This window comes from Clupea harengus, chromosome 9, assembly GCF_900700415.2.
Source record: "Clupea harengus chromosome 9, Ch_v2.0.2, whole genome shotgun sequence".
Taxonomy (NCBI): Eukaryota; Metazoa; Chordata; class Actinopteri; order Clupeiformes; family Clupeidae; genus Clupea; species Clupea harengus.
Window position 1 is genome coordinate 28,767,638 of NC_045160.1, and position 20,000 is coordinate 28,787,637.

Sequence of the window (20,000 nt, forward strand, 5' to 3'; positions counted from 1 at the left end):
TGTTTCTAATTTCCTTTTGATAATTTAGATGATACGATAACATAAAGGTTTTAAAACCTCCCCTTCTGTGCAGACACAAGGGGTTGATGCACTCTCAAACCTCCCCTTCTGTGCAGACACAAGGGGTTGATGTGAGCTCAGGGATCTCTCCTTCTGTGCAGACACAATGTTAGGAGAACATGCTCTGAGCCCACAGGGCAGTTATGCCACCTAGTGGTCAGGAGGAGAACATGCACTGAGGCACTATTTACTGGTAGACCAGGGGCTTCACTATATGACAAGTAGACGTTATGTCCTTAGCCATACATATATACATAAAAATATATTTAAAACATGTAAGTTGTATTTATAGAAAAATAAAATGTTAATCTGAAATGTTGAACGGATTTGATTTGAATTTTGTTTGTTTTTTTAATAATGATATACCTTGAGTAAAAAAAGTGTCAAACATTTCCTCACTAGGGCAGGATATGAGATATGAGATACAAGCCTGTACCCCCAAGAGCAGGGTTCTCACCCTTTCGCAAGCTAGGGCCCCCAAACGGCCCCTGTTAGGGTATGGGTAGGAGAAGAACACAAACGGCCCCTGTTAGGGTACGGGTAAGAGAAGGACACAAACCCAAAAGAGCGCATCTACATGGCAGATTGTCAGCACTTTAAACTGCTACAGCAGATAGAGTTAGCGCATCTAGCACTTTAAACTGGTACAGCAGATAGAGTTAGCGCATCTAGCACTTTAAACTGGTACAGCAGATAGAGTTAGCACATCTAGCACTTTAAACTGGTACAGCAGATAGAGTTAGCACATCTAGCACTTTAAACTGGTACAGCAGATAGAGTTAGCACATCTAGCACTTTAAACTGGTACAGCAGATAGAGTTAGCACATCTAGCTCTTTAAACTGGTACAGCAGATAGCGTTAGCGCATCTAGCACTTTAAACTGGTACAGCAGATAGAGTTAGCACATCTAGCACTTTAAACTGGTACAGCAGATAGAGTTAGCGCATCTAGCACTTTAAACTGGTACAGCAGATAGAGTTAGCGCATCTAGCACTTTAAACTGGTACAGCAGATAGAGTTAGCGCATCTAGCACTTTAAACTGGTACAGCAGATAGAGTTAGCGCATCTAGCACTTTAAACTGGTACAGCAGATAGAGTTAGCACATCTAGCACTTTAAACTGGTACAGCAGATAGAGTTAGCACATCTAGCACTTTAAACTGGTACAGCAGATAGAGTTAGCGCATCTTGGAGCAGAGCCTACATGATGGCGGATTGTCAGCACTTTAATATGGAGTTAAATTAGTTTCATAATTCACAAACAAACAAAACGCAATTCACAAATGTGATTTGTGATTCACAAACAAATGTAACGCGATTCACAAATGTATTTCATGATTCACAAATAAATGACCCCATGACATTTGTTTGCAACCTGACGAACAGGAGTTACAAATCCCTGCATTTGTGTGTGTGGATTTTTGGAACTTTCTTAATGAGCTTAGATTCACAAATGCATTTTTTTCTAAAAGATATTCTCTGCAGCCTATCAGATCTCTTCCAATTTTAGCCAATCACATTATCGTGTCTATGTGGACTACAACCACCCGCCATAGTAACGGACATTGTCTCCGGCTTGAGATGAGGAGCATTTATTTGTGAATCATGTAATACATTTGTGAATTGTGAATTGTGTTTTTCATCCGGGTGGGGTGTTTTCATGTAGACAAGCGGTGTGGTGTGGTGTCAGACAGGTGTGGTGTGGTGTGGTGTGGTGTGGTGTGGTGTGGTGTAGGCCTAATGGATGGGGTAATGTTCATTTGAGTCAGACAGGTGTGGTGTGGTGTGGGCCTAATGGATGGGGTAATGTTCATGAGAGTCAGACAGGTGTGGTGTGGTGTGGGCCTAATGGATGGGGTAATGTTCATGAGAGACAGACAGGTGTGGTGTGGTGTGGTGTGGTGTGGTGTGGTGTGGGCCTAATGGATGGGGTAATGTTCATGTGAGTCAGACAGGTGTGGTGTGGTGTGGTGTGGTGTGGTGTGGGCCTAATGGATGGGGTAATGTTCATGTGAGTCAGACAGGTGTGGTGTGGTGTGGGCCTAATGGATGGGGTAATGTTCATGAGAGACAGACAGGTGTGGTGTGGTGTGGTGTGGTGTGGTGTGGTGTGGGCCTAATGGATGGGGTAATGTTCATGTGAGTCAGACAGGTGTGGTGTGGTGTGGTGTGGTGTGGTGTGGGCCTAATGGATGGGGTAATGTTCATGTGAGTCAGACAGGTGTGGTGTGGTGTGGTGTGGTGTGGGCCTAATGGATGGGGTAATGTTCACGTGAGTCAGACAGGTGTGGTGTGGTGTGGTGTGGTGTGGTGTAGGCCTAATGGATGGGGTAATGTTCATGTGAATCAGACAGGTGTGGTGTGGTGTGGTGTGGTGTGGTGTGGGCCTAATGGATGGGGTAATGTTCATGTGTCAGACAGGTGTGGTGTGGTGTGGGCCTAATGGATGGGGTAATGTTCATGTGAGTCAGACAGGTGTGGTGTGGTGTGGTGTGGTGTGGGCCTAATGGATGTGGTGATGTTCATGTGAGTCAGACAGGTGGCAGGCCCTGCATGCCATGGGCTTTCTTCAGGCATACTGTGTCCAAGGCCGGATTAACCATTAGGGCAACTGGGCACTTGCCCAGGGGCACATGACATCTAAGGGGCCCTGGACAACTTCAACTAAAATGTTATATCACGTTATGAACGCAGTCTTTACTTTCCTTAATGTGAGAACTTTATTGCAACTCGTTCGATCAAAATATTATGTTAAATCACGTCAAAAACAGTGTTTATGTAGTCTAGTAGCTGCCTGCACAAATGCCGTTTGCGGCTTGCCAGCTGTACCCCGTGGACACTGCGAACGAGAGTCACGTGACTTGAAGCGCTGTGGCTGGAGGAGAGCGTTCTATGGGGAGAAGCAGTGTAGCAAGATGGAGAAGCAGTTAAGCGGGAGTGCTAAAAGAAAATTGAAAAGAAAAAAAGAATTGAAGTTAGTCGACAATTTGAAACATCTACCAAAAATAGCCAATTATTTTACTCCAAATCAGTGCCCTCTGAGAAAAGGTGATGGAAACGCTGAAATCCCTCCTTCACCTGTGGTGGCTGTGGAAACAGCTAACGTTAACGTTAGTGCTAGCACTAGCAGTCAGGCTACCACCAGTGTGGAAGCTAGCAGTGAGACATGGGACGACAGCCAACTGAGCCAAGAGCAAGAGGACGACGAGGATGAACAGCCTCCACATCATCACAACGAACATGATGCAAGCCCGACTGAAAGAGCTGAGACCACAGGTAGCTCCAGCCCCCGCAGCACCTTCACACTCCCGTCAGATCCGGCACTTTGGGGACCCCTGACAGAGACGCTGAGGGAGGAGGCCATCCACAGAGGACCAGCTGCCTTCCACAACCGGGCTAGCAGGTACCCAGCATCCGTGAGGGAGTCTGGGCTTGGGTGTCGAACCCGCTCTCTCACAAATGACCTATTTAATTGTCGTCTTCAAAACAACGAAGTCGTCCCGAGGGAATGGCTGCTTTATTCACCATCTACTGGCTCTGTTTACTGTCATGCCTGCAAACTCCTGTCACCCCAAACCCAACAACATGCCTTCATCAGTGGATTTAGCGATTGGAAACACTCTGAGAGGATCGGGGACCATGAAAAAAGTTTGGAACATAGACGGAATATGTTGTCTCTAATACAGAGATCCCAAGTCGTTTGCCGAGTGGATGCTGCACTTGTCCGACAATGTGAGGCAGAACAACGGTACTGGACAGAGGTACTGAGGCGTGTGGTTACTGTCATCAAGTTTTTGGCAGCTAGGGGGTTAGCTTTCAGAGGCGACAACGAACTGTTGGGCTCAGTGCATAATGGAAATTATCTTGGGACATTAGAGGTCATTGCACATTTCGACCCATTTTTAAAAGAACACCTTGTAAAGCATGGCAACAAGGGGAAAGGTAAGCCCTCATACATCTCTTCCACTGTGTGTGATGAATTTATTGCATTAATGGGTGACAAAACAAAGCAAGTCATTGCAGATGAAATTAAGCAGGCGAAATATTTCTCTGTTATCGTCGATTCCACCCCAGATCTTTCGCATGTGGATCAGCTGACATTTGTATTCCGATTCGTTAATGCAAGTGGGAAATTAGTTGAAAGGTTCATAGGATTTGAGCCCATCCACAGCCACACAGGCCTTAGTTTAGCGGAATCTGTCATTAGCATGGTGCGAAACCTTGGCCTGGACTTGGCAAACTGTCGTGGTCAAAGTTATGATAATGCTAGCAACATGTCTGGCAAGTATAACGGACTCCAAGCTCAGTTGAAAAAAGTAAACCCACTAATCCACTATACACCGTGTGCCGCCCACTCATTAAACCTTGTTGGTGTTAATACCATTGAAGACTGTAGTGCAGATGTCATCTCTTTTTTTGAACTTCTACAGTCTCTTTATACATTTTGCAGTGCTTCAACTTATCGCTGGAATACAGTTTTCAAAAACAGCGACTTTAGCATTAGCCATACATTAAAATCCCTCTGTGGTACGAGGTGGAGCTGTAGAGCAGACTCAACGAAAGCTCTATGCAAAAATTACAGCGCAATTCGAGATTCATTGGCCAAAATAGCCTCGGACAGTGACGAAAAAGAACGATGCAAACGTGAGGCTTCTGCGCTGGTTGCGAAACTTGATACACTTGAAAGTGTTATGATGACCATGGTGTGGGACAGAATACTAGGCAGATTTAAAGCAACCAGTGACAAAATTCAAACAAGAGACATAGATTTAGCAACTGCTGTGCGGCTTTTACAGTCACTGCTCTCCTATGTTGGCAAGTTACGAGACCAGTTTGCAGAGCTGGAAGAATCAGCACGATCTGTCAGTGCTACACAGGACTATCAGTATGACATTTCACGTAGGAGAAAAAGAAAGAGATTTTCTGACGAGAGTGACAACGATGAGGAGGTCGTCTTTACTAATGGCAGTCTAAAATTCAAAGTGGAAACATATTATGTGATTATTGACAAACTCACTTCTTGCCTATCAAAACGGATCGGTGCCTACACAGATGTGTGTGAGCTCTTTGGCGTTTTATTTGACAGGGACTATGATGAGCGTGATGTGCGCGAACGAGCTGCTAGGCTGACATCCACGTATCCTACAGACCTAGATGCGTCCCTAGCAGACGAGCTCATGCAGTTCACACACTTTGTGTCGAGTGAGACTTCCCCTGTTAAAATGTTGCAGATTCTTGAAACAAATGGCCTTAAAACAACATTCCCAAATATATATGTTGCACTTAAAATGTTTTTAACTCTGCCAGTCTCAAATTGTGAGGGTGAGAGGTCGTTTTCTGTTTTAAAACGAGTAAAAAATGCATTAAGAACCACTATGACACAGGCAAGACTTTCTGCTCTTTCTTTACTGTCCATAGAAAATGAAGTTGTTGAGGGAATGGATTTTGAAGATATTGTGCACGAGTTTGCATATTTGAAGTCTAGAAGGAAGGCCACTGAGTAATCTTCAATTGAGAACATAATTAACTGTATGTGTTGATGTGAGAAGTTTTAAAAGCTGATAGGTCATTAGGCCTAATAATTGAATTGTTTGTTTCTTCATGAGTTCAGTGTTGAAAAGAGGCCAGTTGTGAGGCATTAAGTGTTTGAGTTAATAATATGTGTTTTAATGTGAGAAAATAATTAATTTGTCTATATGAATTTATATAATATATATATGTGTATATGAATCCTAGTGTGTTAATTGTTACTGCTGGAATTGGTTGTTGGTTGGAATGGTTACTAGAATTAATATATGCGTGTTAATGTGAGAAGTAAAGTAAAAGTAAAGATAGGTCATTAGGCCTCATAATTGTTTGTGTAGTCATGAGTTCAGTCTTTAACACTTCCAGCCCCACGGCTTTTTTTTGACTATGTTAGGTAGTCTGCCATGCCTGATATTTTTGTATATTTCACCTAACTAAAAACCATGAGGCAAAAGTGGCATTTATGATTATATTCTAGAACACCTCAGCAATAATAAAATGAGAGTAAAAGGAATGTAGTAAAAAACGTTTTTTATTAAAATGAAATCTAAAGACACTAAAATTAAATCTAGTTTTAGAGGTGCTCAGACTTTGTAAAAAAACACATTGTTAATATTTTGGAAGTTTTCTTTTTTACTCTGAGCCCTGTAAACATAGGTGTTTGATAAACTCACCTATGTGGAGCATTCAGAAAGTGTGTGTGGTTTCAATACTAATTTTAAGTAATATACAATGTAACACTTTTCTTCACTTAGACCACTATGCATATTGATGAGAAAGGTGTGAACATTCTGGGACACCTCGGTCAAGAACAATGGCCATGACGTAATGGGCCTAGAATGTCTTTGTTCCTACAGGTTTACTTGACACATCATGAGCCAATAGTGATCACTGAATTACCATCTCCTTATCATATGAATAGTTGTCATTTGCTAATGGGAGGGTCGAAACCTCACTCAGAGGCTGAAATTTGCAAGGGATTCGTAATATTGTCCTTACAAAGTGATTATTTATATTTTAGTTTCAAACTTTACATATTTTAAAAGAAAAGGGTTCAAGGTTGCTGTGGGTGTTAGTTTTATGTTTCTAGGACAAAAACTCGCAGAGATTTTTAAATATATTAATCAAAATACCAAAAAGTTCCCCACGGGGCACCTTGGGGCTTGAAGAGTTAAGGGAGGCCAGTTGTAAGTTCCATTTGTTTAAATAAAATAATAAGGATATATAGTAGTGAAGTGATCAACATCAAATGTTGAATTGTGATACAATAAACATGATCTTGACTTTGAAATGACATGCAACAGTGTAGCCAATGGTTTACTTTTACTCAATACACACTAATTGCCTGCTTCATGGCTGGTGATAATTTCACATTTTTGCATTTTTAAAATGTTCTCTGGTTTTAAGTTAAGGCTTCTCTAGCTGTCTGCTTTATTTCACTGTTGCAGTCAACAGATAGTTGATTGGCTACATATTGAAACATTCAATAAGTACTCATCAAGCCACCAAGTTCTGTGAAAGATTCATTGTAAAAAGTTATGCACAGTTGTGCATCTGTTTTGTCTTTTGAATGCATGCACTTTATGCTGAGGCTATTGTACACACATACATCTCCACTGAGCCATGCAGAAGCCTGATAGTATAGAGCTATATGATCTTGATGATAGCGACTTTGCGATTGTTTGGCCGAGGGGGGGGGGGGGCCTTGAGCTTTGTTGCCCAGGGCACGGAAAATTGTTAATCCGGCCCTGACTGTGTCCGTCTCAAAATGAGTGAAAAGGTTATTTAAAAAATAAGTTTGATCATATCCGTGTGGTTAAAGGCTATTTTTAATCCGGATCGCCTCGTACCATAATGTTAATCTTAACGATGAAGAGTGGACTATCTCATCATACGATATGATGCGGTAGGTGCCCTTTAAATTTTCAAACAGCCGCCACGTACGCACTTCACATGAAAGTGAAACTAAACTCGTTTTCTTCCATTTTGTTAGCACGCAAGTTCAATTTTTCAGCAAAGAAATATCCAGAAAATACCGTTTGTGAGTATCTCAGCATTGAATTGTAAACGGTTAAATCGGTGCTTTAACAACTGATGTTTGATGTTACTATGATAAAGCTAAAGTTTAGGTTACAATGTTTCGTCCGTCCTCAACACGATGGGAATCCTATCCTGTTGTTTTTATCTCGCTGTAAGAAATGTTTGATTGTGAATCATAGAAAGCATTAACCCTACAATAGCCTCACTTACAATTAGTCTACATCATAATACAGGCCTTGCTTAAAATAGTCGACTGTCCGAGAATTTTGAAATGACAGGAATACAATAGCTTACTGGTAACGAAAAAAAAGGGAAAGAAAAATCACTCGATGTAGACCAGATTTTGAGCATGGTTACTGTTCTGTTTATTTTGGACTTTCATGTGGACAACGATGTGTTAATGTCCTAAAGTCTCTATTATCCAAGGCAACTGTAAGCTAGCAGGTTACACTAACAGGCTAGACTGTATGTGCCGCCCATTGTAAGATGGAGGAGTTACATAACACGGAACAACGGAAAGGACGAACTCAAACTTCGGTAAAGTTGGAAAGATATTCACCGATTCGAAGTTCCCGCATCAATAGTCATAAGGGAAACGTTGTAAAAACACAAACGACGAATCATTCAAACCGTAGTTCTGTAGACAACAAGCTACAACCGAATTTTCATCAAAACGAGCCGTCCTACGAACTGGACAAATAATATGGGTATGTGCAGCCAACTGAGTGGGCAGGGACCGTCTACAAAAAGCAACAGTAATTTCACTCTTACACAGAGTAGTATCACCAATACCACTTAACACATCGGTGATCTCCTGTTGGTTATACTATAACACTTAAAGGAGCGTTTCAAATGTATAGCCTACTGCATTCCAAACTCAAAATATTGGAGAGAGTTGTCTCCCTCCCCAGACCCGAAGCTAATGGGGGTTGTGAGGTTGAGGGCATTGGATCTACTGTAGCTGCCAACTCTCCCGTTTTTCCCGGGTTTCTCCCGTTTTCTGATCCATCTCCCGCCGCCCTCCCGTTTTGTCATTTCTCCCGGTAATCTCCCGTATTTTACGAGGTACAAATGTATTTTATTAATAATTAAATCAAAATGTGTGTCCAACGTTCTAAATTTGCCAGATCACGTATGAAACGCAATCATGAGAGGCAACGCAAGCGTTAGCCAATCAAATTGCCTTTCATGCAAATACGACAGCACAGGCTCTAGTCAATCAGATCACGTTTATGGTCACGTCCCAAGAGCGCGAAGCTTAAAAAAAAGAGATGGCGGACCAAACTCCGTATATGGTCCTTATTTGTACCTAAAAGTTGTTTGTTTGACTTTGTTTTGCTTATATTTTTAGAAAGTTACCGAGAAATAGACACAGTACAATGTAAAAACCCCATTATTGTAACTGAAAAAAATACGTCTGAGAGGATTTGCGAGGTGTCTTAAGACACCTATCATTCACTTTGAATGGGGATCCGTCAACCTTGACAGATCAACGCATTCCAATGCATATAGTGTGTACACAATAAATACACTATACCATTTTCAACCAATTTGTCAATCTGGCAAGCAACATTCTATTGCGCAGTTTATCTTTCTGCACAGGCTATTGCTTTTAAGTCACCTAACTGAGCAAAGATTTTTATAAGAATTAAGTACATTCAGCATTTCTTAAGTAACCCTACTAATAAGATGTTTGCAAATGTGTTCATACTGTGTAGTGACAACAGGCTAGGGTGCTTGTTTCCTCCACTGAGACTTGATTCTGATAAGCTGAGAGAGGAACTGACTGACTACCAGGTTGCAGACAGCAAGGAGTTACCTCAGGAACAGAGAGTGGACAGATTCTGGGGCCTTGTAGGGAAAGATGAGCGCTTCAGTCAGCTGGCTAGGCCGATGAAGGCATTACTTTGCATTCCACATAGTAATGCCTCCTCAGAGAGGACTTTCAGTATGGTAAAAAAAATTGTTACAGAAAATAGAACTAGTTTGAATAACAGCACTTTGTGCGCTCTTTTATCTTGCAAAATGTACTTTACTAAGCCTCCTTCAAAGTACACCCCATCTAAAAAAAAAACACTTTGGGCAGCCAAGTCAGCCACCTACATATACAACACTGCAAAACAGTAGTTTTTAAGACCTGTGCAAGTTCCATTAACTGTTTCTGTGATGTTTTTTTTATGAATTATGTAATTTACTTACATTTTATTATTTATTCTTGGATAGTTTTGTTGTATTAAAAATGTCATGAATTAATAATAAGTTATTGCAATTGCTTATATACACAACATCCCTCAAAACCAACATTTGCCCCCTCGGCCCCGCCCGCCGCCGAAATCTCCCGGATTTTGCTACTCAAATGTTGGCAGGTAGATTCTACACCAACAGGCAAAAGACTAGCTCAACATTCAACTATGACAATAGCATGCCACCACGAGTCCTACACTATAAATATATCAGCTAATGAATACGTTGAATAATTAATACGAAAAACGTCTAAAGTGTTGTTTGCGAAGTATAAACCAGCTCATATTGATTTGTATATTCTCTCAGTGTTGGCTAGATGCATTGCTGGCTATGTACTTTAGCCAAAGCTAAGCCTGTCACCCCGAACAACCCCACTGCTCCAAAAATTGGAGTTACTTCTTAATAAAAATAACATGCTGCTCAATTTAACAGATAACTTATAAATAACTTCACATTTCTTTTGGAGTAGAAGCCTACTATTCTTCCTCGTGTAGCCTGATGCAGGTCTCAGTTATGACGTGCCCTCAGCAGTGTGAAGTGAAACCAGCTAGGGCAGCTGATACTAGAGGAGGAGAAGAGAGAGGAAGAGGAGGAGAGAGTGCGAGTCCTAGTGGTACAAGAGGCAGAGGATCTAGACTAGAGGAACAGCAACAGAGGGAAGAGAGAGTGCAGGTCCTTTATACTCGTCAAGTTAACATGATTGAAATATGTGAGAATCTGTGAGCCATCCTCACCGCCCACACATACACGCACCAGACAACACGTATAAGCTAGGGCTGTGAAATGATTAAACATTTTAATCAGATTAATCACAGGTTTCTGTGGATTAATCATGATCAATCACATATTACCAATTTTCTCGGTATATTTTTGTGAGAACAAAACGATTTATGACAAAGGACGGATATATACATTTAACACGTTTTCTTTTTTTATTAATAAAAAAAACAATGGTGCTGCAACTCAGCAGTTATCTTTGCTATTCCATATGGAACATTAATATAATCTTCATCCTAAACAGAATTTGGGCTTCTTAGCCATTGTATGGTTGAATAAAACATTTTTGTTTTCTTTTTAAATCAAACAGAAATGATTTGGGCTTCTTAGCCATTGTTTTTATAGGATGTTTGAAAAATGTTCTCTTTTTTGTCAAACAACCATTAACCACACCATGACACAATCTAATGCCTCTAAATGCCCTTTTACAGTAGTCTAGCCGTGGCTATCACATTACGTGCACTGTCTGTCCCTATAGTGGTCGTTTTGTCTTCAATTGCCCAGTTGCTTGCAACAGTTTGGAACTGTTGTGCACATGCCTCACTGTGCCTCTCAACTTGTCACAGGCAGACTTAATGAGGGGCCTACGTTGTTCAGTGAGGGTGGTTTGGCGCATTCCACTTTAACTCCCCTCGCCGACCAACGCATGCATCGCGTTGAGGTGGTACTTAAGGCTGGTATTGCTACGGTGAAACGATAACGTCTTCCCGCAGAGTGTGCATATCACTTTGGTTTTATTGAATGTTCCATCATTGTTTTTTTTAAACACGAACTTCCCATTACAGCGGCGAGCCGGCGACTAATACAGATTGGGCGGAATTGTGGGTATATTGGAAGCTCATTTTGCGCATGAGTTAAATGCGTTAAAAAAAGGAACTAATTAATCCTGTAATTTAATCATAACGCGTTATTTTTCACAGCTCTAGTATAAGCATATTGTTGCATTGGCAAGGCTTTTCGTAAACAGGTCTGGTTCACCTCGAGATAAGAAGTTGTTCAGTGAGGCTGAATATTGAAACATCGTTGACTACAGACTTAGGCTTGTTTCACACTGGCTGTACTGTGTGCATGATCTAACCTGTTAACATGGGCGTCTCACACAGGCAGTGTGCTCTAACCTGTTAACATGGGCGTCTCACACAGGCAGTGTGATCTAACCTGTTAACATGGGCGTCTTTCTAACCTGTTAACATGGGCGTCTCACACAGGCAGTGTGCTCTAACCTGTTAACATGGGCGTCTCACACAGGCAGTGTGCTCTAACCTGTTAACATGGGCGTCTCACACAGGCAGTGTTTATGATCTAACCTGTTAACATGGGCGTCTCACACAGGCAGTGTGATCTAACCTGTTAACATGGGCGTCTCACACAGGCAGTGTGCTCTAACCCGCATTTACTATGTGTCTGGTCATGCAGTTTTTAAGAAGGACGGCGAGACTGGTTTTGGTCGGGTAGAATCAAACATTATTAGTGTTGGTCCAGTTTGTTTGTCTTACTTCCATGGCGGTCACACACTGTGTTCACATTCTTATCTGGCAAACAGGAGCGACAAAGTGGTACTGGAGGAACGGGCATAATTAATCATTAATAGGCAGTAGATTAAAGTAGAGGGAGCGAGTATTACAAAGACAAACATAAAGCCAACTGATGAATTGAAGGCAGTGGAAAATAAGGCAGTTTTGATCTTCTTATTTAAACAGGTTAGAGTTGGGGCAGGGGGGTATTCGTCGTAGCTCGCTAAGCGGTTTAGCGAGCTAATTTCCAGGCTAAGATAAAAAACGTCCCTCTTTTTGGTTCGTGGAAGCAACTTTCGATAAATCACCATAGTAACATATCAATTAGCACTAACCTGCTCCAGCGCAGGCTAACTTAAGTGTAGCTGGATAAGCTTGCCACACCCCCGGAAAAAGGAGGGATCCCATTGACCAAGGACTGATATTTGATAGTTAGATTAGCGGAGGGAGAGAGTTCTTTGCGATCGCCAAGATCCATTATTCCATCATGATGAGTTCTTGTATGAGCGCTACCGATTCAGCCGACAAGGAATAATTAATTTACAAGACCTTCTCGAGTCATTTATTGCAAACACCACAGTCGAACATTGACTGTCTTGCGCTTTTTTGCGAGTGGTACATTTTTGTAGTGTCGGTGATGCGGAGAACAAAGCACTCATAATTATATGAGTGTTATTAGTACACCATAGCATATCATTATTGTAGAAAATGATTAAGGTGGACTCATGATAAGAATAGAGAGAAATACAGACAATTTATTTTCACTGCTTCAATTTATTGCATTTGTTATTAATACATTTAGTCATTTAACAGACGCTTTTATTCAAAGCGACTTAAAAGGAAATGTAAAACTACATCGAGGCAGGAGGTGAGGGGATTTGAATTAGCAGCCCTGCAGATTCGAACCGGTGGGGGGAACCTCTGTACCAGTTGACACTTGCCGTCAGGTATTCATACATAAATATCACCCTATAAACATCCCAACACACCTTGCTCTCACAGCGGTGGCGATGTTGAATTTTGCCATGATTATGGTCTTGTATTCTTCATAAGCGTTCATTTTCATCTCCTGCTCGCCAGCGGAGAAAAAAAGAGCCCTTTTCTTTGAGTTTAGAACCATTATACCGTTAGAAAATCATGGTTTTGGTGATCGACCTTTCCTGCCTTTTGAAGTAGGACGTGCACGCGCAAATGCCATGATAAGTTTAGCCTGGTTGAAATTAACCACATGATTTGGATGCGGATCAGCCGTTAACGAACCGATATTTGCTGTTCTCAATCAGCTCGCTAATCTTAACGGGCTAAAAGGCCAATTGATTAACTTAGCTTCAACCCTACGACGAACGGGCCCCAGATCTGATCCCCATGGGGAGCTGGTTCCAGCAGTGGGCAGCATAACGGCTAAATGCCATCTCACCCTGTTTAGTTTTAACTCTGGGCACCACTAGCTGACCAGCTCCTGCAGATCTAAGAGACCTGACAGGTTTTTATTCAAACTTTTAATTCAGTTATGTATCTAACTGGGAGCCAGTGCAATGACCTGAGAATTGGAGTAATATGCTCTCTTTTCATAGTTTTGGTTACACGTTGTGACACTGTGTATGTGTGTCTTTCTCTCCCATTCTCCAGTATAATACCAGGAGAGGGATATCCTAAGAAAAGGGGTGTATTTGCCCCAAAATGAGTTCCAGTGAAGAAGAGAACCATGGTTATGGGCATCTGGGGTAAGACAACAACAACAACAATAATATATTTACATGTATAATTTGTTTATTTACATGTCTATTTGTTTGTTTATTAATCAGGGTAATATATCTTTTTATATGTATTTGTAAGCAAAAAGTTACGAACTACAATTAAGAGCATAATATGCAAGTATCTGTGGGTGTGTGGGAAACAACCCGTTTGCCTGATTTCTGCCTGGCAACAAAAGCCGATTGGATGAGAGCTAACTGAGTGTTTTTTGTTTTTATTTGGCAGCCTATCAGAAAGTAGAACCCTTCCCACAGTAGAGCTGGGGGGTATTTGTCGTAGCTTGCTAAGCGGTTTAGCGAGCTAATTTTCAGGCTAAGATAAAAAAACGCCCCTCTTTTTGGTTCGTGGAAGCAACTTTAATCACCATAGTAACATATCAATTAGCACTAACCTGCTCCAGCGCAGGCTAACTTAAGTGTAGCTGGATAAGCTTGCCACACCCCCGGAAAAAGGAGGGATCCCATTGACCAAGGACTGATATTAGAGTTAGATTAGCGTATTCCATCATGATGAGTTCTTGTATGAGCGCTACCGATTCAGCCGACAAGGAATAATTAATTTACAAGACCTTTTCGAGTCATTTATTGCAAACACCACAGTCGAACATTGACTGTCTTGCGCTTTTTTGCGAGTGGTACATTTTTGTAGTGTCGGTGATGCGGAGAACAAAGCACTCCTAATTATATGAGTGTTATTAGTACACCATAGCATATCATTATTGTAGAAAATGATTAAGGTGGACTCATGATAAGAATAGAGAGAAATACACACAATTTATTTTCACTGCTTCAATTTATTGCATTTGTTATTAATACATTTAGTCATTTAACAGACGCTTTCATTCAAAGCGACTTCCAAGGAAATGTAAAACTACACCGAGGAATGAGGTGAGGGGATTCGAACTATCAACCTCGCAGTTACGAACCGGTAGAGGAAACCTCTGTACTAGTGCACACTTGCAGTCAGGTATTCATACATAGATATCACCCTATAAACATCCCAACACACCTTGCTCTCACAGCGGTGGTGGTGTTGAATTTTGCCATGATTATGGTCTTGTATTCTTCATAAGCGTTCATGTTCATCTCCTACTCGCCAGCGGAGAAAAAAAGAGCCCTTTTCTTTGAGTTTAGAACCATTATACCGTTAGAAAATCATGGTTTTGGTGATCGACCTTTCCTGCCTTTTGAAGTAGGACGTGCACGCGCAAATGCCATGATAACTTTAGCCTGCTTGAAATTAACCACATGATTAGGATGCGGGTCAGCCGTTAACGAACCGATATTTGCTGTTCTCAATCAGCTCGCTAATCTTAACGGGCTAAAAGGCCAATTGATTAACTTAGCTTCAATCCTACGACGAACGTACCCCAGAGGCTGACTTGTCATATCTGACGCTGCTTTTCAAATCAAAATGGCTTCCTAAGTAAATTAAGGGTTATAGAAAGATCTTCAAAATGCCACTGTGGAAATATTTGAAACCAAAGAGATATTCTCCCTTGATTTATTTTAAATCAGTAATATTCCTTGAAATTGCATGAAATGTTATGGCAAAGTATTGCAGACAAAATAGGACTTGGGTCATTTTGACTAGTGATTTTTTTTTTTTTTTTACATATACTTCTGATAACGTTGTGTGTGTGTGTGAAATACAGCTCCATCCAGCAGAAGAGATCACACTCTCCCGTACCGAGCTGTGTGTCCATGAAGAGTGACCAGTCCATTGATCGTCCACCCCTCTTAGCAGAAGGAGGTGTTCCTGCTGGTCAGAGGTGAGTAGTATTGAGGACTTTCCACAGGAAATACAATCATCCATACAGTCATTGAAGTACATCTGAAGTATAAAAGTGTCCCAAAGGTTTTTGACTTGTCTTTTATGCTAGATTTTTATATGAGATTGAATATTGATTTCTTTAATATATAGTATCTAGATGCTAATTGCAGACAAAATGTTTCCAATGATAGAAAACACCAGGCTGGAAGGTTTATACATGTCTGAACTCCATGGGACATTAGAAAGCCTTGGAGTGGTACATATTGAGGAAAATACAATTAATCTGTCTGCATTATACTATTAAAAGACCTACAGTATTACCAGGCAGTGTCTGAGCCAATTGTTTGGTGTCATGACACAACACACAAGGAGTTATATGAATGGTTAATGCTGATCAGTTATTATTGATCAGTTTATTAATATAATTAACAATAAATTGAGAGGATCCCCACACTCAAAGACAGGAGAAACAGCAGCAGGAAAAGATAAGAAGAAGAAAGGCAAAGGAGAGGAGAGGAAAGAGCAGAGGGAGAAGAAGAAAGAGAAAGAGAGCCCAAATACTCTAAAGTGGTTTCGTACCTGAAGACCCATTGCTTTGCATTTGCCACCAGCCAATCCCCTAAAATAACATTCTCCCAGGCAGAGGATACAGTGGGACTAGTCTAATTACACAGCTATGGCAGGTACTTCAGAATGAAACCACAATCAGACTACTGACCACATCAGAAGGATCAATTCAAGACCAAACATGAATATGTTACATTCGTAAACATCAGTTGGTAAACACCAACATTCTCAGGTTTGTGTGTGTGTAGGTGTGTGTGCATGTTTCTGTGCAGAGGAGGAACAAGTCAGTAAAGTGACATTATAATAATCTGGAGCGACAAGCACAAATCCAGCAGCCCTCCTGTGTCAGCAGGTGAAATGTAGTGAGAGAGAGAGAGAACGACTGCAGAGGAAATATGAAGCAAGTCAATTCATCAGCAATCACATGAGAGAAGAGCATTAGGGGGACACAGTGCTGAGGGTAGTTTATATAAAACTCTTCAGACAGAGTGGCAGTTATATAGACTACATTAGGGGAAACTCTTCAGACAGAGTGGCGGTTATATAGACTACATTAGGGGGAAACTCTTCAGACAGAGTGACAGTTATATAGACTACATTAGGGGGAAACTCTTCAGACAGAGTGGCAGTTATAAAGACTACATACCTTCTTGACTGACAGTACTGTGCAGACACTAAAGTTTAACTGATATTACAGTAAACAAGTTATTTAATATTTGTTCTTGTTTTCACACACAGATACCAACCTGGTCCAGTAAATGTTGAAATGCAGCAGATCCACAAATCCCATCTTCAGAAGAAGTTTCAGTGTCTGACTGAGGGAATCACAAAGCAGGGAGATGCCAGACTCCTCCATGAGATCTACACAGCGCTCTACATCACAGAGGGGGGAAGAGGAGAGGTCAATGATGAACATGAGGTCAGACAGATAGAGAGAGCATCCTGGAGAGAAGCAGCACGAGGCACACCAATCAACTGCAGTGACATCTTTAAACCCTTATCAGGACAAGAAAAACCCATCAGAACAGTGCTGACAAAGGGAGTGGCTGGCATTGGAAAAACAGTCTCTGTGCAGAAGTTCATTCTGGACTGGGCTGAAGGGAAAGAGAATCAAGATGTCCACTTCATATTTCCTCTCCCCTTCCGAGAGCTGAACCTGATGAAGGAGAAAAAACTCAGTCTGGTGGAGCTTATTCAGCATTTTTTCCCTGAAGTTACAGATCCAAGGATATTCACTGTTTCAGAGCACAGAGTCATGTTCATCTTTGATGGTCTGGATGAGTGTCGACCTACTCTAGATTTCAACCCGAGGTGTTGTGATTTGACAGAGCCAGCCTCAGTGGACGTGCTGCTGACAAACCTCATCAAGGGGAATCTGCTTCCCTCTGCTCTCCTCTGGATCACCACCCGACCAGCAGCAGCCAATCAGATCCGTCCTGAGTGTGTGGACCAGGTGACAGAAATAAGGGGATTCAGTGACCCACAGAAAGAGGAGTACTTCAGAAAGAGAATCAGTGATGAGAAACTGGCCAGCAGAACCATCACACACCTGAAGTCATCCAGGAGCCTCTACATCATGTGCCACATTCCAGTCTTCTCCTGGATTACTGCCACTGTTGTGGAGAGAACATCAGATGAATCGGGGAGGGTAGAAATGCCAAGGACTTTGACTCAAATGTACACACACTTCCTGATCATTCAGACAAGCATGAAAAATGAAAAGTACACAGAGAGAAAAGAGAGAGATGAAGAGATGATTTTCAAACTGGGGAAACTGGCTTTCCAACAGCTGGAGAAGGGCAATCTGATCTTCTATGAGGAAGACGTGAGAGAGTGTGGCATTGATGTCACAGAAGCATCAGTGTACTCAGGAGTGTGTACTCAGATCTTCAGAGAGGAGTCTGGGCTGTACCAGGGGAAGGTGTTCAGCTTTGTGCATCTGAGCATTCAGGAGTTTCTTGCAGCTTTATATGTGTTCCTGTGCTTCAGCAACAGAGAGAAAAACATGCCTGACCAACAGCAAACCTCTCAGCTCTCTGCTCTGTTCAGAGCTGCAACACTTCATGACCTACACACAACTGCAGTGGATCTGGCCTTACAGAGTAAGAACGGACACCTGGACCTTTTCCTCCGCTTCCTCCTGGGCCTCTCACTGGAGTCCAATCAGAATCTCTTAAGTCACCTACTGCCACAGACAAGAAGCCAATCACAGAGCTCAGAGCAAACAGCCCAAACAGCCCAGTGTGTCAAACAGAAGATCAGAGATCAGAATAAATCAGACAGAAAGATCAACCTGTTCTACTGTCTGAATGAGCTGAATCACCACGCTGTAGTGGAGGACATTGACAGGAGCTCAGGAACTCTGTGTGTGGACATGCTCTTACCAGGAAAGTGGGAGACTAAGATATTTGAGTTTAAGATTCCAAAAGAGCAGCTGGATGAGTTTGACCTGCAGAAGTACATAAAGACACCGGAGGAAGATCTGACTGAACTCCTCAGTCTTGATGAAGTTCTGCAGAAGCTGGTGCCAGTGGTCACATATTCCACATCAGCTGTGTGAGTAAAACAGTGTGTGTGTGTGTGTGTGTGTGTGTGTGTGTGTGTGTGTGTGGGGGGGGGGGGGGGGGGGATTTGGTGGGGCATGTATGTGTGTGTAAGAGATTTCTCAGCAAGTCTTTCAGTGGATGGCACATCATCAATATGGTAAATGAACTACGTCTATGAACTACATTTCTACTCACCTGAGTGGAGCAAACACTCCTGATCAGTCTCCCTACCAACAGTAGAATATGGATTGAAGGTCTATGTTGTGTGTGTGTGTGTGTGTGTGTGTGTGTGTGTGTGTGTGTGTGTGTGTGTGTGTGTGTGTGTGTGAGAGAAGCTGGTGCCAGTGGTCACAACATCCACATCAGCTTGGTAACACTTGGTGTACTTATGTGTGTGAGTGTGTGTATGTGAGAGAGAGAAAGTTAGATGGAGTTCCCTGGTTGTCAGTAGAGAGCACATCATCAAATAGTTGACTTTGTTCCTGGTAAATGAACTGCCCTGATAAGAGAACATTTCTCCTAAACTGAGAGTAGAGCAAACACTCCTGACTGCAGTTCATACCTCACATCAGTCTAATATGGATTGAAGGTCAAACACTAAACAGTATATTACACCTGAGTTGATTGGTGTTTTCTATGGGTTACTTAACTTTAGACTTGTTTTGAGTATGTAAAGTATTTTTCTATATTATACATTTCCTGTAAATAGCTTTAGTGCAAGGGTAGGTTGTGTACCAACTATATTACATTTTATATACAGTATCAAAGTCCAACTCCAGTTTCTTTGAGTTATGGTGTGAATGCTAAAACTTACCCATATGGCTGGGATGGCTGGCATGTGCTTTTGGATCCAAAGTGGCTTAATCACGATGCTTTTGCAATGTTAATGAACACTGTTCTGCTCCACCCTTAAGTGGCCTTATAGGGCAGCAACACACCACCACTAACCCCTGAACCCTGTAGGACACTGGACCCGTCTGTTGTTCAGGTGTATCATGTTGTTTCTCCCAGGATGAATGAATGTACCCTGACAGAGAAGAGCTGTGCCTATCTGACCTGTGTGTGTGTGTTTGTGTGTGAGAGTAGAGGATTGGTGATTAATATTCAGGTGTATAATTATGTTTGTCCCAGGCTGATTTACTGTATCCTGAAAGAGAAGAACTGTTCCTATTTGACCTCTGCCCTGACCTCACACAT

The 20,000-nt window shown here is 41.9% G+C and overlaps 2 protein-coding genes across 2 annotated transcripts in view; one reads left to right on the forward strand and one right to left on the reverse strand.

The window, feature by feature from the left end:
- Window positions 1-20,000, reverse strand: part of LOC122133143 (protein NLRC3-like) — a 383,696-nt gene that overhangs the window by 359,013 nt on the left and 4,683 nt on the right. The window lies entirely within an intron of this gene.
- LOC105896317 (NACHT, LRR and PYD domains-containing protein 3-like) overlaps window positions 7,522-20,000 on the forward strand; it is a 14,144-nt gene continuing 1,665 nt past the window's right edge. The window contains exons 1-5 of the mRNA XM_042708639.1: window positions 7,522-7,628; window positions 13,792-13,886; window positions 15,572-15,688; window positions 16,996-18,052; window positions 18,359-18,813. Coding sequence (XP_042564573.1) covers window positions 13,843-13,886; window positions 15,572-15,688; window positions 16,996-18,052; window positions 18,359-18,813 — 1,673 coding nt within the window. The 5' untranslated portion in view covers window positions 7,522-7,628; window positions 13,792-13,842. The remainder of the gene's footprint in view (window positions 7,629-13,791; window positions 13,887-15,571; window positions 15,689-16,995; window positions 18,053-18,358; window positions 18,814-20,000) is intronic.